The sequence below is a fragment of the Zonotrichia albicollis genome, chromosome 14 (assembly GCF_047830755.1).
Source record: "Zonotrichia albicollis isolate bZonAlb1 chromosome 14, bZonAlb1.hap1, whole genome shotgun sequence".
Lineage (NCBI taxonomy): Eukaryota > Metazoa > Chordata > Aves > Passeriformes > Passerellidae > Zonotrichia > Zonotrichia albicollis.
Window position 1 is genome coordinate 12,953,940 of NC_133832.1, and position 17,009 is coordinate 12,970,948.

At 38.9% G+C, this 17,009-nt stretch overlaps 1 protein-coding gene across 7 annotated transcripts in view; it reads left to right on the top strand.

The window, feature by feature from the left end:
- Positions 1 to 17,009, top strand: part of KLHL13 (kelch like family member 13) — a 76,423-nt gene that overhangs the window by 26,181 nt on the left and 33,233 nt on the right. Inside the window, exons 1-2 of one of the 7 annotated variants that reach the window (XM_005484415.3) lie at positions 15,578 to 16,153; positions 16,634 to 16,746. The exons of 5 other annotated variants lie outside the window; for them this stretch is intronic. In XM_005484415.3, coding sequence (XP_005484472.1) covers positions 16,649 to 16,746 — 98 coding nt within the window. In that variant the 5' untranslated portion in view covers positions 15,578 to 16,153; positions 16,634 to 16,648. Of the gene's footprint in view, positions 1 to 15,576; positions 16,154 to 16,633; positions 16,747 to 17,009 lie in introns of those variants that run through there. One more of the 7 variants, XM_005484416.4, reaches the window with a different exon arrangement.

Sequence of the window (17,009 nt, forward strand, 5' to 3'; positions counted from 1 at the left end):
TATTTGATAAAAATGCTCAAGTTCCTCTTCTGTGACTAGAAATTAACATCCAGGCTTAATGAATTTGTTGAAACGTGACACAAGTGTATTCCTGTTTTTTCTTTTTTTCGTGAAGACAGACTAGTGGTTCAAAGCAGAAACATTCTGTTTCATATTTAGAAGCTGGGTTTTGGTTTGGGTATATTTCTGGGTTAAATGCAGTTCAGTTTCCTCTAGAAATGTCTGTGGGTCCTGCCATCTGTGCAAGGGCAGCTTCAGTGTGTGGTTTGTGAGCCAGTGCCTTTTGCACAGGAACTGTTTGCAACTTGAACTTCATGTGGGAGGCAGAGAGGTGTGGATCTAAAATAGTTCATATTTCATTCCAAGGAGGTCAGCTGCTGCTTTTCCTGGGACAGGTGAGCTTGCAAACTGCCCTGACTGCTTGGAAGGTCTGGCTGGCTTGTAGGATGTTCAGCATACTGTAAGCAGGTTTTTTCTGGAAAGCTGACTTTGGAAAGTTCTCCATCTGATGGCACCTGTTAGCAGTGTGGTGTGATCTCATGCTGAATGTCACTTTCCCTTTTGTTTCCTCTCTCTGTCTTCTGTCACTTGGGTGGGTGGTTGTCTGCTGGTTATAGTTGTTCTCCTGATGAGTGGTGGTTGTAAGTTATGAGTAATTGTTTCCCTGCTCTGTTTGCTGTTTATTTGAATGCATCAAGTTAAAAAGAAGGGCTTTAACCAAAGCAACTTTGTGCTTATGATAAGGTGCTTTAAATTCCTAAATCTAAAATAATCTACTCTCATGGTGTATATGGCATTGTCCCTTTGAGAGAGAGTATGGTGTCTTTTTGTCTGGATGTAATTTATTGATTGTGACCTCATATTTAAACTGTGTGTATCACTTCTGGGTACAGACTGGCATAGTTCTTAAATTGATAATGTACAAAACATTCAAAAATTACTCCTGTTGTTTCAAAAATAAGTCATTCTACTCTTCTTTTATGCTAGAGGTGTTCTGCCTGTGTATATTCCTGTGTGCAGCTTGGTAATACATTTCCCATTATTCCATTGTCATTGGACATCTGGGATATCTCTGATTCAGGTTGCAGTTCACTTGGATGCAAAATCAGTCATATCTTGGAAAATAATCACACAGTGGTGGAGACTCTGCTGGAAAAACAGTCTTGCTTGTGCTCGTTGTATGGAGAGATCAGTTTTGCATCTGAAACTGATCTGTTTTAATGAGCTGCACCTTAAGCTTGCTAATGTTGTTAAGGACATCTTGTAATAATGAGAAGTGTTGGGTTATATTTGCATTAATGTTCAGTCCTGGAGAATGAAAGTTGAAGCAACTACTAAGTTTTTATGTGATCATGAGAGGTATTATACAGGTATCCTGCAGGACCAGTGAAGGCTGTTCAGGGAAACAGCTCAGTTTTTAAAACAGTGTGTTCTACAGGCTGGGGACTTCCATCCCATAAATAAACACTCTGAAATCCAGACATCAGTATGATTCCTGCAGATAATGGTAAATTTAATAATGGAACATAACACTGCACTGCTAAAATGTCCATGTCTGTCTCAGAAAAGCTCCAGCTATAACTACTGCTCTTCTGCCTTGTCACAATATTCTGTGTATATTTATGCCTGACCTTCCTATGGCATTGCTGAAACTTGAGCATCTTGCTAATCTCCTATTTTCCCAAGCTGTGTTTTCACATCCAGCTCCATCATGTTGGATTCCAAACATTTCCAGCATACGGCCACCCTGTTCCAAATTCCTGAATTCTGCTTTCATTCTTCTGCTCCAGCTCACCTGTTACAGGGTGGCTGAATCTAAGCTGACAGCCAGGTAGGTGGAGGTGGATCAGAAAGGGATCCAGGAGGGAACTTAATTTAAGGAGAATGTGTTAAATCTCATTTTGCTTCTGTTGTCCCAAAGAGCACAGAGGTCATGTATCAACAAGTCAGCAAGTCCCTGGCAGCCCAGCTGGACAAGGAGCAAAGCCCTGTTTGCTGTTGCTGAAATTGATGTGCCTGGAGTGAGTCAGAGCAATGTGGGAGAGCAGCAGAGCACCAGAGCTGCAGCAGAGGAGTTTGCAGGCTTTGTCAAGCTGCTCTCTCTGGCTGGAGCAGCATCTTTGCCTTTGTCTGGGTTCCTCTGTGCTCCCACAGCCAGATTTTCTCCTCTCTTGTTCTGTCTCCCGGTAATTAGAGCACCAATGTGACTCTGCTCAGTTCTGTTTTCAGATAATTAGAGCTTGGCCCATCCAGCAAAGTACAAGTTGTCTGTGTTGGGCTTTGCTCAGGGCCCTGGCCAGGACATCCCTGGTCTGTCATTGGCAGCAGGAAATCCTTTTCATTGCTGCTCTGCACTGGGGTGTGGCACAGGCTTGGGCTATGAGGAGTAATTATGTGATGCTGCTGGCTGGCTGTGCAGTGGGAGCAGCCATCCCTCTGCTGCTCCTGCTGCAGGAGTAATGAGCTCTGGAGAACAGCAATGGCCTTGTTCTCCAGCCAGTGAACTGGGTTAGACACTGATGCAGAACTCAGGAGCAGGGTAAATGAACTGAATCACATTGCTGGGATTTGCTGTGCAAAAGAATTTGTACATTCAACACCAGAAGGCTAAGGCTCAATAATTTTAGTTAATTTTAGTTTTGCCCTTTGGATTTTGTAGACTTTCATCAGATTAGAGCCCTGAAGTAAAAGCTTAGTCACACTGGGCCTTGTGAGTTGTTCTAGGGTGTTGATAAAAAAAAATTATAAATAGGCTGCTTATCTACAAATCCTGTATTTAGTTATTTACACACAGGTGCCTGATAGAATGACTGAAAATCTTCTTAACTATTTATTGAATGTAATTATTTAAAATACTTGGTAGTCTTCAAATAGGCCTTTTCCTTTAAATAAATCAGTCTTTGATTAGTGCCATCTGCACATCCCCTTTCCCACAGCAAAAAAAAAAATGTCCTTGAATGGACATTTATTTCAAGATCCAGCAAAACATGACAAAGTTTTAGAAACTTCTCCTCAGCAGCTGCTTTTTTGACAGCAAGGTGTCAGTAGTTTGCTTATGTTTCTGTTTAAGTGAAAGACTCAAACAGAAGAAGGTATGTTTGTGCATGTTGTTGCTTGATTCAGGATATGAGCCAGAACACAAGTTCACAGAAATCTGATGAGAAGCACTAAAGAAAGAACAGTCTTCTGTAGCAGTGTTTATGTAAAACTCCTGGGTTCATAGTTGCTGTAACTCTTGGTTTCCCTGCAGAGGTTTATTATTCACTGAACAGTTTTGATTTCAGTGTTTACAGAAACTCTTGTGGCAAATGTTCATCTTATCTTAAGCTACCAACTGCATTTTGCTTTGAGTTCAGTACTGATCCTACTGAATAAATATCTGGTTTACTGCCCTCCCTTCCTGCCTTCCTCCCTTCCTAATCTGACCACTGTATCCTGTGCTTTTGCAGTAATGTATGTTTGTCTCAGCAGAGATTTCCCACGTGTCCCCAGAATTAATCTTTTCTTCTTTTCATGTTTTCAGTATAGGCTGTTCAAAGGCCTCTGAAGCTTCAGCTCTCAAGGATTTTACTGTCATGAAAGTACTGAGCTCCTTTGAGATTGCCTTTGGATCTCTAGACACCAATGTTGCTTTCAGTATAGGGTTTGAAATTTAGAATCAGTGTTCCAAGTGAGTGAAGAAATGCTGTAGTAAATTGCAGGAATCTACTCATCTGTAGATACACAGGGAGGCAGGAGAAGCTCACACATGGCTGAGGTTAGTGCATGGTTTTTTAAAAAAAAGTATTTTAACAGTTAGTTATGTGGTATTATGGCATTGCATTTTCCTGGCAACATTTTGTGCAATATGCAGCAAGACTTTGTTCAGGGGGTTGCAGTCACATCCTGCCTGCTCTGAGTTACTCTCATGATTCTCCTGAGCTATTATTGGGCAACTTTGCTGTTATATTAGTTATCTCAGAGGTTCTTATAAAATCTTTCAGGCAAGTAAGATATTATTTGCAGCATGATTTATGGTGTTGCTTATGATGAAAATCATGTTTTGTATTTCTCATGGTGTTGTATACCCTCCTGTGTATTATCATTCTGTCTTGTGTGGGCAAAATTGTAATTTCAGCATCTCCAGTAAATGAAAATGCCAAACTTCAGAAGGAGTAAAATATCCTGCACTAGGAAGAACATGTCAAAGCAAAGCTTTGATTAATATAAGTTTTGCTTTGTTTAGAGATCCAGAAAATGATTATACCATGGGACACATACTGCAGAGAGCTGAGTAAACATGGCTGAAAGAATATGCAGAAGTTTGCACAGGTTTGTCAGCATGCAAATAGATGTCCTTGTGTTTCAGCTGTCTTACCTTTTTTCTGCTGTTTGTACAGTGACTTAGCATGGTCTTGGGTTTGATTCCTACACCAAACTTCCAAATTCTATTTTAAATTCATATAGTTGCATTTTGTAGTTCTAAGTTACAGCAGAAAATTAGTCAGAAATACCTACTTGCTGTGTCAGGGATTGTCTAAGATGGGAGAATCACTAAATATTTGTCTTGGGAGGAGTGTGTGGTAGCAGTTGACACACTTTGGAGTCAGTTGTTCACTTAATTTGTTAATGTTATTTCATACCTAATTCTGTGCCTTCATTCTTCCTTCACTGAAACCTTTTCTGCTCCAGATCCTGTTGGTGGGAATTTGACATCTGGAAACAATTTTATATTGAAGGCATAGATTGGAAATGATCAAAAACGTCTTGAAGTCATAGCTTAAACTCATCTTCCCTTGTGTTTTTTACCAGTACAGAGTTAATTACATAGATCCAGGTGTAATATAGGAGGAAGGGGATTTCCAGTTGTTTTTACATAACCATGTGTGTCCATGTGTGTGTTCCACTGCAGAATTAGGGATGCTTTGGTAGTGGGAGGTAAGGTGGAGAAGTTTGCTTGCTGGCCTTGTGAGTGCTGGAGTCACCTATGGGCACTGGGTACAACCACTTCTGTTTTGAACTGTTTTCTCATTTTGCCTCAGTGAATCTGTGTTGTAATAAACAGTTATTGAAGAGCTGCTGCTGGTGGGATAGCTGCAGTATGTTTCTTGAAGACATTTCCTCTGTTTCATTTCTTTTTCCATACCAAACATCTGCTAGTTTCATGTAAAGCTTTCTCTTTATTGTGTTGGAGAGCAGGTGAATCAGGACCCCACATTTCCCATGCTTTTTGTGACACTATATACTCTGAATGTATTTCTTCTTTCCTCTCTGCTCTCCATGCTGTTAAGTCAAATCTGAAAGTTAATTTTTGTACAGAAGTCATTCCACAGGTTTTCTCATCCTTTTCACTCTCTGCCTTTCCCAGTTCTTTGCTGCAGCTGGTAAGATGGGACAAAGAGCAGAATAGCTCATGTCTCAGACCAGATAATGTGTGGGAAGGATGCTGTGTTTGTCTGTAGGTGTCACAGAATATCCTCAGTTGGAAGTTACCGCTAAGGACCATCAAATCCATCTCCTGGGTAGTACAGCCTTAGGACTTCAAGGCTGGGTACAAACTAGTCCAATCTAGCTAGTCCTAGCTATCATGTTGCACAGATCAACCAAAGCATAAAAAAGTAGTATTTTTCATTTGTTTTCATAGATAAAGTGAGTTTTCTGTTTGTACTGGGGTTTTTTTCCCATTTAAAATGGGAATTATTAAAATATTTGGTGTGTAGTTCTTGTGAATTCCAGAAGGTGGCACAGCTGGTTTTCCTAAAAGCATTCTGATTGCAAGAAAAGCACACAATGCTACTGCGTTGATTTTAAAGCTGTTGGTGGAATTTTGATCTAAGGATAGCTGGATCAGCTTAGACCTTAGCATTTAAAAAATTATTTAAAGGTATACCCATCTGCCTTTTTTTGTTTTTCAAACTGCAAAACCCTTGTGTACAGGTTTTTATAAGTTAAGTTTTTGAAGGTGGAAGTAGTTTACCTAAAAGTGCAGGAGGGAAGAAAGGGCTTATCCAGTATGTGTGCAGTGAAATTCTTCCCTGAGCTGTTTTACAGAATCCCAGTTTCCCATGAATGCATTGTTTGAATAGCTTGCTTTATCAATTTGTGAAATGAGACCAATTCCTGTTTCTTTTGAGCTCTTTAGCAAGTGCTATAAAAAAATTAAGTTATTGGTATGGTAACATATAAATTATAGTTTTGTGTGGTAGCACCTCTAACCACAGGCAGATTTTTAGGTGTACCACCATTAGGGGTTGGAAGCAGTATGTGAAAAGAGTGTGCAAAAAAGACCAATGAGGCTTTTAATGGCAATCTATTTTCAGATAATATGTGTCTTGTTCTAACTGGAAGCTTGGTCTTTGTGCAGTGTTGCCCTGCATTTATTGGTATAAGAAGGTGTTAGATACCATCTCATTTGATGCTTTCCTTATTTGTCTGTCTCTGGAGCAGTCATCTCCACCATGGTGTTGATCAAAAAGTAGTTAAATAAACTTTAAATGGAGGTATTCTTTCCATTCAATGTAGAGAGACTCACTCCTAGAGTGAGGGCACTGGGCAGGGTTTGGTAGTGGGGTCGGTGCAGGGGTGCCCTGTGCAGACACAGCTGGGGTGGATTTTACATTAAACCCCCTTTTTGTTAGAATCCTTAATTGTAACATCTAGGACAGCCCTGAAACTTTTGAAGGATGAGATGCGTGGGATTTTTTCACTTTCCTTCAGCTCCCTCTGGCAGACAAAGCCCTGAATTACAACTGCCTTACTTAAAACTATTTCAGTGAAGGGCTTGTCCCAGCTCAAAGTTATCCTGGTTGCTTGGTGTTCTCTATGTATGCTTCAAAAAGACATCTTCAGCTGTAGAAAAGTACACTACTGCAGCTGCAGAAGGTGCTGAAATACAGACATTTCTTGGTTTAGCTGACTCTTGCACTGTGTCTTCATGCATCACAGCTGTGCGGTCCTATTTCACCCCAAGGACCTCTACACCATGCACTTCTATTGATTTTTTTTTCTCCAATGTGATCTCTCCTGAGCCTGCTGTGATTCACTAGAGCAGCACAGATGAGAAGGATGTGACTGTTTTGCATAGGAGCCTGGAGTTATTTGCAGAATTTAGACCCTTTTTTTTCCTGGCCAGATGATGTGGGTGGGATGGAGTGATGCAGCTGTGCTGCTGGTGGCTTTCACTGGGCTGAGCCTCCCACCCACCTCTGCAGTCTTCTCTGAGCTTCACTGATTTGTTTTCAATTCTAAGGGGGCTGTTTATGAAGGGGACTTTGCCAGGTAAAGAGATGTGGCCACATTTCTCAATAAAGATGTAGGAAACTGTCAGGAGTGTGTGGAGTGCTGGTAAAATGACCTGTAAAAGCTGCTACATGGATACTGGTGAAAGCACTGAACTGCACTTTTGAATATGAGTCAGATGTCTGAAGTTATATAAAAAAAGGTTTGTAATAATAAGACTTGAAAGTATTTCATTTAAATAGTTTTAAAAATACAAATAAGATTGCCATTCTTCCATGGGCCTTTCTAAAATCAGCTTGTACTTTTCTTGCTATGTACAATTATTTTATGCAAAGCAGCGTGTCCTCATTTGATCCTAAATTATCCAGATTGCCACTAAATAGGGGTATCGCAATTGCAGAGTTCTTCCAGTCTGCTAAGTGAATATTTTAAAACTTTAAATCTGTTTTTGGAAATGAATTAATAGCTCGTATGTTTGCCCACCATAATATATTTGAAACAAGTAACTGGCATTTTTCAAAACTTTGCCTAGGAAATGTGGAATTTTCCTTAAATTTATGTTCTCAGAGCTGCTAAAGATGAAAGCAGTTTGTAATTTTTCTGTCTATAATTTAATTATTACACAGGAGTTTTGACATTTAGTTATTTAGAAGTAGAACATAGTAGTGTATTTCAGGGAAATGGAATGAGTTCATATGAAGAAATGTTTTTGTGATCATGTTTTTTTGTCTTCTGGAAAAATCTAAATGTAAGCAAGGTATGCATTTTGAAAGTTGCAAGTGTTTTTAAAATGTTGATGACCCCTAGGATGGGGCTAGTTCTGTGTCATGAATACACTCATTGATTGTACAATGAAAATTTAGTACAATACTCTCTTTTCCCCACTTCCCTGTTACCTGTTCTGGTTTTGGTACTAATTTCACCTGTTCTCATGGCATTTATTTGAAATAATCTGTGGTTCTGAAACTTTTTCTAGTGTAGAGAAATAACACTGTTTTTTCTCTCACTGAATGTGAGAAATTAACACTAGCCATAAACAATTAACATTAGTGACAAATTTGAAATTGAACTTTTTGCGGCTTTAGACTTTCACATGTTCCTGTGTGAAGGCAAGCTGAACTTTAAGATCAAATTGCTATTTAGTAAAAATTTGTGTCTAATATGCTTCAGAGTATCTAAAGGTGGGTAATTAAATTGATTGCAGCTTTTGTGGCTCCTTGAAGGGATCCAGGCAGCTGCAGTGCAGTGGCCATGGCATCCTGGAAGATGCATGCTGCAATTTTTATGGCTCCCAGGCTGCACGCAATGATTTCTGACAACCTGCACTTGAAGCATCAGCATCTTGAAACCTTTTCAATCTCATTCTCTGTCAGTCTTTCTGAGGAATTCTGGTCTTTGGATAGAGGTGTCAGGAGTGTGCACAGTGGGGACATCAGAGGTGACAGTGCAGTAGGAATTCCTGTGTTGTGGAAAAGTTTGTATTTTTGGCTTTTAAGGAAACTGAGTCCTTACAGAAGCACACAACGAGCAGTGGTAAAGGCTTTGTTCTTGACTCCCCACACCTGCTCTTTTGCTCCTTTCCTCAGGGATACTTTCTGTGGGTGTGCAGGACCACAAAAACACACTCCAGTGGATAAAGATGGTAGGATTTAGAGAATGCAAGAGGACTAAGAGATTCCACGTAAACAATGCAAGAATGAAAGAAAAAGCCCACAAACTTTCACTTTAAGAATATTTCCAAAAACCATTACCCAACACATGCCACCTGTAGTTTGCAGTTTGCTGTCTGTGGTGCAGGAAATACTGAAGTTGTTCATGGCTGGTGCTCAGTCCTGGCTTCTGTTCCATTACTAAATTGTTTAATATATTTGCAGCATTTGAGTCTGATGCGTAAATGCGTTTAGGCATACTTTACTAAAATAAATTGAGCAGCCAGCAGACTATAACAGCTGTGGAGAAGTTGTTTAGAAATAAATTCTTTGTAGTTCACAGTTTGACCTAATAGAAATAACTGTTGCTTCAGACAATTATCTTCAGCAGGGTCAGTCTGGCTGCTGTGACTGTGCATTCAGTTTTCTGTGTTGATTTATTAAATATAATCACCTGGGGAAGATGAGCCAACTTCTCTGAATAAATTGGTGCTAATTCAAAAGCATTTCTTCTTAGTGGTGTGCTGTCAGTAGAGTACAAGGACTTAGATCAAAAATTGGAAACCTTCATTAGCTCACTTTGGTTTTACCTCCTACTAAGTGTTTCAAGACCTTATTTTACCTAATAAATTTTACATAACAGTAATTTACCCAAGTAAAGCTGGTTTTGTTTTTTTATATTATAACCTGTGTCTTGTAATTAAGTTAACAGTGCATCTTGACAAATCTTACCTCAATTTTAGAAAAATCTCTCTTCAAGAATACACACAAGAAAATGCAAGACATCTATAAGTGGCATAAAATAAAACCCACTTTCATGGTAAGAAACACACACTTCAGAATATTAGAAATATTTCTGAGACTTTTTGTAGCTACCAAATATACCTGAGACAGGCTTTAATATTTTAATAAATAAATGCTTCCAAATATTTAAAGTGTGAATACTACAGGGACCGAATTTGTGCATTTCTTGTTTTCCTTTTCCTGCAAGTTTTTGAGAACCTGACTTAAGATCTGAGCAAAATTATTTTACTTAAATAGTTTTTAAAATAGTTGATTGTGACCTTATAGGAAATGGCATGAGTTTTTTTGAATGTTTGCTGTTGCTGAATAATTTCATACATTTCAAACTTGGACTATAAGATTTTTTTTTCATTTATGAATGATGCAAAGACCGGGGTTATGGACATTTGAAGAATGTGTGAAATGGAGAAACTAATTTCTCAACATGATTCCTTCTCAGCATCTTGGGTTTGCTGAAGAACTTTGATAGTCTGAAAATAAAATGAGAATTTGAATCTCTCCTATCTGAGGTGTATGGAAGGGAAGGGGAAGTGGCTGTGTCAGATGCAGAGTAATGTGTATTTGTCAAATATGTATATAAATAATATATGTCCATATATCGTGTCTGTGTATGTATGTGTGTGTATATATATATATATGCACACACATGCTATATAAGCAATCCCATATATATAGTATGCATATGTATATTTATGTATAATAATTTTCACTGAATTGATGCATCCTAAAATGTTACTGCAGCAGTTTCTTCATTTATACAGGAAAAAATGCTGAGTGAGGGGATAGAAAACTGTAGGACTTCATGTTAAACACATAGGAGATGCCCTGACTGCTTAACTTAATATTTAAAGATTTGTGGATTTTTTTTCCTATTTGAGAAAGGGTCCCACATATTGCCATAGAGACAGGAACCTGCACTACTTACAGCATTTTGACAGCAGGAGAGGTTGGCTGCAAACCCAGTTTATCTCACTTCTTTATGATTGCTCCTTGTTCCATGAGCAGTCATCCCAGTTTAAAAGAATTAAATTTATTTGGTAGTAACTACTTTGTAAGCATCTCTGATCCATTTATGAGATGAGATTATGGATGGATCCATTTATTATCCATCACATGCACCTTGATGGCTACAGTACAACTGCTTCTAAAAGCTGCTGTAATTTATATCTGATGTCTGAGGGCTTTTTCATCCCCAGTTATAAAAAAAATTTGAGACTATAGCAGGTAGCAAGTCAGAGTACAGGTGTTATTGTCAGAACTGTCTTTAGCAGTTTTAAAGCTAATTTCTTAATGAAATTTAAAATAACTAATTCAAAGACTGTTTCTCTGTAAGATTTAGTAAGATTTCTTAGTAAAACTTCTGATGTTTCTAGAAAAGTTGCCATTTCAGTAAAAGCATTGCCAGGTGCATATTGCCAATCTTCTTCTATTCTTCAGTATTTGGGGAATGTTTCAGTGCTGCTGTGAGAGGACTGCAGATGTGACTGCAGTGGTTTCCTTTGGATTCCTCCTTAGGCAAAGATTTGTTTTCCCTTCCTATCAATTTTGGTATGAATGTTTTGAGATATATGGTCAAAGAAATTGTATTAATTAACTGACTCATGTATAGGGCAGTACTGTCAACACCATCTTTTAATTATTCTCTTCCAGTAATTGGAACAGCTGCAGTTTAATAGACTGAAAAGCCAGAGGTAGAGGCATGAGAAGCACCCAAGTGAAGTGGAAAGAGCTGAGTAAGGAACCAATTAAATTATCACACAGCCAGTTTTTTGGGAACCTGTAGAGAAATGTTACACATCCTTATTTGTTCCTCTTCAGTTTCTAGATTGTGCCTTTGCAGCCATATTTAAATTGCTGAAATGATTTGGATATTGAAATGAGTGCTGCATTTGAGCTCCATGCCTCTGGGAATATTTTGCTGGATTTTGGGGGGTTCTGCTTTATTTTCTCCTGTATCAAAATGCTCTTGTGTGGTGTAGGATACATCAGCTCAGCAGGCTGGTGGTCAGAAGATATAGAAAAGATGAGAGAAAAGATTCCTCCCTATGTGAAACTGATTTTCTGCCATCAGTTTGGAGTGAGTTCTGCTGCTACTACTATCATAAACCAGGGATTTTATCCCATAACAAATGTGCATTTTAAAATGGAAACATGCTTTTGTATTAATGAATTTTTAGAACACAGGTGTGGGGAAAAAGAATCTCAGAAGTTTGAATATGTTTACTGGTCTAACCACTACCATTTTAAGGTGTTTTTCTTGTTGCTGAGTGTGGCATCTTCTCTTACATAAACACTCTATCAGTAGGAAATAGTTTATGACACAAATATTAAGACCTTTCTGTTGTCTACATTTCTAGCTGAAAATGGGAGATGTACATCACACTGTCACTGTAGCTTTGGCTGTTTTTCTTTCTGGAAAGCTTAAGAAGCCTGAGGTTCTGGAAGTGAGAAGACTTTTCAGGTCATGCTAGGAAGGGTTTGGAAGACTTGAGAAAGTTGTGATGTAGCATAACCCTACTTTTCACCTAGTGCTTTCAGTTCCTCTGACACCTAAGAGATGAATAAAAGGAGACAGGTAAGTAGCCCGTTAAAGTGGAACAGCAATTTTTTAACCTCAGCAAATCACTTGACTGAGCAAGTATTTTTTTCAGTTTTGCTTTTAACAGTTTAAGAACAGAGGAAAAAAGGCTAAACTCATTGTCTGTGCAAATTGATAAAAAATCCAGAACATCTCTAGAATTTGACTTTTATTCTGCTTGGTTTTCATACAAAAATTCAGGTGGCATTCAAAGGCTCAGAATAAATACTTTCAGACTAGAACAGTTTTATATTGCCTGGGCTCTGCTACAGATTTCTGCCTGTGCTTTTTTCTTCTTTTTGAACAACTGTGAAGAGAAATCTTATGGGAAATGCAGAGATGGTTTAAAAGTTTTGTTGGATGCACAGATGCCCCAGAACTGTGAACACAGTGGGCTGTAAGAGGACAATGTGTTGACAGTTGCTGTGTGTGACACAACGAGGCAGCAGCTTAGCATTCAAAGGAAGGAAGAGGATATCCCCAGAAAAGGAAGAGAGTCACAAGGAATGTGGTTTTAGCTGTGTTGCTGCTCTGGAAATCAGGGAAGAAGAAAAGATGCTGTGATCAGTGCCCTGTGTGTGATTTGGTCATGTGCTTGCTGAGTGATGCTGTTCTCAGCTCTTCTCATTGGGGCCCAATTTCGCTTGTTGGTCAATAGTGGAGCAGGATGTAGGTGCAGGGATGGAGGGAGAGGGTGAGGAAATGCTTTCCTCTCTAATCACAAGCACTTTTCAGTGTTCACTCTGTGGGATCAGAGCTGCACTGCTGTTCAGCCAAAGCCAGGAGCTTCTGGCCTCTCCTAATGTCTCAGCTCTGTAAAGTGGCACCTTGGGATCTTGCCTTTGGTGCCATTATTTACTTTTATTCTTGTGCCACCTGTTCCTTTCCTTTATGGCTGAGTTTTGTGCAGAAATTCGTGATACTCTCTCAGTTACTTGTCTGTGCTCAGTGCAGCTTTGTAAACACGAACATGAAAATAGCTGCTTAAACGCCAAACACTTTCTCATCTTTTGTACACAGAATTAAGGATGTGTGGCATACTTGGATAATAAGTAGAATATAACTTCAAGCAAGTTATAAATAGTAGATGCTTTTAATTTTGAATGTGAACATGCTTGTGGAAAATTACAGAAAAGCCCCTCGAATGGTCCCAAAATTATATTTAATCTGTGCAGTTATCATGGGATTTTCAGCTCTTAGGAATTTTAAATTTAAAGCACATCCTCAATTTGTGTGCCAAGTTGATATGTTTTCAGAGCACTTCACTGGGAAATATTTTCTCAGCAAGGAGTATTCTGCACAGAGGTGTAATGCTGCTTTTGGCCCCCAGAATCCTTCATTTGAAGATGAGTGGCAAATTTATGTAATATGAGAACAGAAAAATGTGTATTCAGTGGTATAACACACTCCAGGAGATCAGATTACTTTTCCCATATATTTAAATGTGCAGCTAAAATGTTATTTTGAAGTCTTAATTAAAATATCAGAATTATATACTGAGATGTTCTGTTGACTTAGGAATAGTTGATGCAAAGCATAAAATACATAATAATAGTATTTTCCTTCTGAATATGCAACCAATCTGTGACTGTCAGGAAGAAAATGGGATTTGATTTATTTTTTTCCCCTTATGTGAGGATAGGTGATTCATTTCTCACATGGTTGTTCTTAAGCAAGTGACAAGTATTTCCCTATTTTTAGAGTACCTGGCACTGCTGCTTTCTTAAATTCTGGATTTTGTACATGGGCTGTTAGATGGAGTAGTTTATGCTGGACTTTGGGAGGGTATTTGGTTGGCAGTGCTTGGAATTCCTGTACTTTAAAAAAATTCTTTACTGTTTTTTCTGCTAAGGTTTTATGTTGTTTGTAGAGTAAGTGACAAAGTAAGTGGGACACAAAGGAGAGCAGGTATTTGAGGACTCATGTTGCCCTCCAGGGTTAATGATCTTGTTGGGGTCAAAAGTGAGAAGTAACTCTGATTTCTGTGCCTGTCTGGATTGACTTCAATGTCAGTCAATGCTTGGGAATGACTTTATGGCTTGAGTTGGATTTTATTTTACTGATCAAAAGAGTATTTCAGGAGTTACTTCTGAAAAAGGGGTCCATTGATTGTCTTTAACCTCATTCTTTTTTTTTTTAAATTAGTCATGCTGCTCTTAATAAATAAAACATGTGAAGATCTCCTTGAGGGTGGTGGAGCAGTGGAGGCAGAGGCTTTACAAGCAGTTACCAGTTGGCTGCACTCGGTGGGAGGAAGGGAGTAACTGTGTTTGCTTTTAGTATTTTAAAACACTTTCTGTATAATGGTGAATGCAAAAGCAAAGCTGAGTGCGTGAATGCAAATTAATGATTTTTATTTTACTTTGTGATTATAAAAGCTGCTATCTAACATCTTTCAACCTGATTTCTAGACTTTGAGTGCAGAGCTGGCACAATGTAGTAGTCTGGTGTTGTGTGTGTTTGAGACTGGACACAGTGTTGACCAAGTGTGTAGCCAGGCCTGCCTGTTGGCATGTAAATACTTGAATTCTTTTGCTAAAAGTATGACTGTGATAAAACTGCATTGATGTTTTTGCAGGACTTTGTTTCTTAATAGTCACACCATATAAACACTATTGTCATACCCAGTGGTGTCTCTTCAGCATCTCAGTTCCTGTGAAATTTGTTGCCTGGGTTAATGCTGCTCATTTGTAATTTAGAATTTCAGAGAAGTGGGTAAGAGGCCCTCAATTGTTTGTCCAAAGGGTGCATCTGGTTTTAAGTGAGGTTGTCCTGTGTTGTTTTAATTCCTTGCCTTTGAATTTGGTAACAGCTTGCCCAAAACTATTTTCAATAATGGTGATCAGGAGCAGCAATTATTCCCTGATGATTTCATCCCAAAATTGAATTTACATTGTGAAAAACATTTTGTAACAGTGAAACTTAAAATGTTTCACCGTTACAGAACCCTATCAGAGTGTTGTTAAATGTCACTAGAATGAATAAATTTATAGACATTTATAGAAATAGCTCCTGGTTCAATTCTTTATTGCTAAGTAGCGTGACAGGGTGTTGGCTTTTTAATGAGAGGATTAAGCTGTCCTGATGAATAGAAAAATTGTCATGCTGTACAGAGACTATTCTGAAATCTGCAGACTAAATATCTTAGTGTTGATTTGGTCTGCTGTGGCGATACATTCGACGTGATGCATTTTTCCCTGTAAGGTAATCAGTATAGCAGAATCTCTGCCTTCTCTTCCCTAGAAACATGCTCTGCTTCTGCATAAGATGCTGTTAAATTCCCCAGTCCCTTTTTAATCGCTTTCCTTCCCTGCTGCCCGCTGTCGTCAGCCCCGGGAGGTCACCAGGCAGAGCCCTGGGCTGCGGAGCTGTCCCTGCTGGGGACCGGCGTGGCCCCATCTGCTTCGTCAGCTCTGGAGGCAATTTGGGAGCTGCTGGGGGGCGTTGAGAATTAGATTGTTGATAGCGTTCCTACAAAGGCTGCTATTAACAGCCTGCTCGTCTCTGCTTCTCTACTGCAGAAGACAGAGTGATATTTGTGTTCCCATATCATGTTGTAAAATGCATGAGATTTTGCTCTTCCTCCTTGGAAATGAGAATAGGAAAATGAGAGCATCCTGAAGCAGAAGCTATTAGAAGAGCATGCAGAAACCTGCAGCGATTTCTGCTTTATTTTGTCTTCCTAGCTATGGATTAGAAGGACTGATTTTTGCAATGGGCTTTTTCCATAATGGCATTCTTGTATTGTTTGGTCAGAGCTTGCACAGGAGGAAAACAGGCTGCTGAATTTAGTCACTGATCTCTATTAGCCGTGGCCTAAGGCTATGCTGAGATTTATATCCCATTTGTATTGTTGCAGCTCAAAAGAAGAATGTTCAGAGGATGACAAGTGTATTCTGAGTAGGTATGTTGTTTCATTTTCATATGAAACCCATTTTTTTTTTCTGCTTCCATTGGTCAGAAATGAGGTTAATAGGAAGAGAATATAGTACAGTGCTGCAGTGTCCCTGTTAAGGTAGAACAATAGCATCAGAAACAGTACTTTAAAAATTAGCTGCTTTTATTAAATAAAGCTGCATTATGCTGGTGTGCAGAGTGCAGTCGTTTCTTTTTTTTCTTAACATATACTGCAGTCAGTGCTTCCCTAACGAGGTGGCACTATTGTTGAGTTAGAAGGATAGAATCATCATATTGCTTTAGGGGACAGCAGGATTTAAAAGGAGATGCCTTACAGCCCTGTTTTACAGATTGGAAGCATCGGTTTAAGGGCATTGGCAGAATCATTTCCTTGTTCTTAGCAGCAGCCACTGCTGTGTCAGTAGTGTGTGGAATGGAAGTCCTAGTTGGTAGTCTGTTATGGAAACGCTGTTTACTGTTATTGTAGTACCGTGGTGACAACATGCCATTGAAATGGAAAACGAGCTCTCCTGCTATCTGGAAATTCCCAGTTCCTGTGCTTAAAACATCCAGGTCATCGCCACTTTCTCCAGCATACATGTAAGTGAGAGAAATGAGGATAATAAGGTGGGAATTCTTTTTGTGAGACTACCCTGTGGCAAAATACCCTGATACATATTAAATGACATTGGCACTCAGAATTTTTTCTTGTTTGCTATGTAGAACCCCCTCCCGATTTTATCCTGGATGTTTCTTGATGGATGTCGTGTCAAGTCTTTCCCTTTTTGTTGAAACGTAGAGAAATTGTGCAGATTAAGCTCTATTCATAATGATACTGTGTATGTTCATTTGAAAAGTTTGTG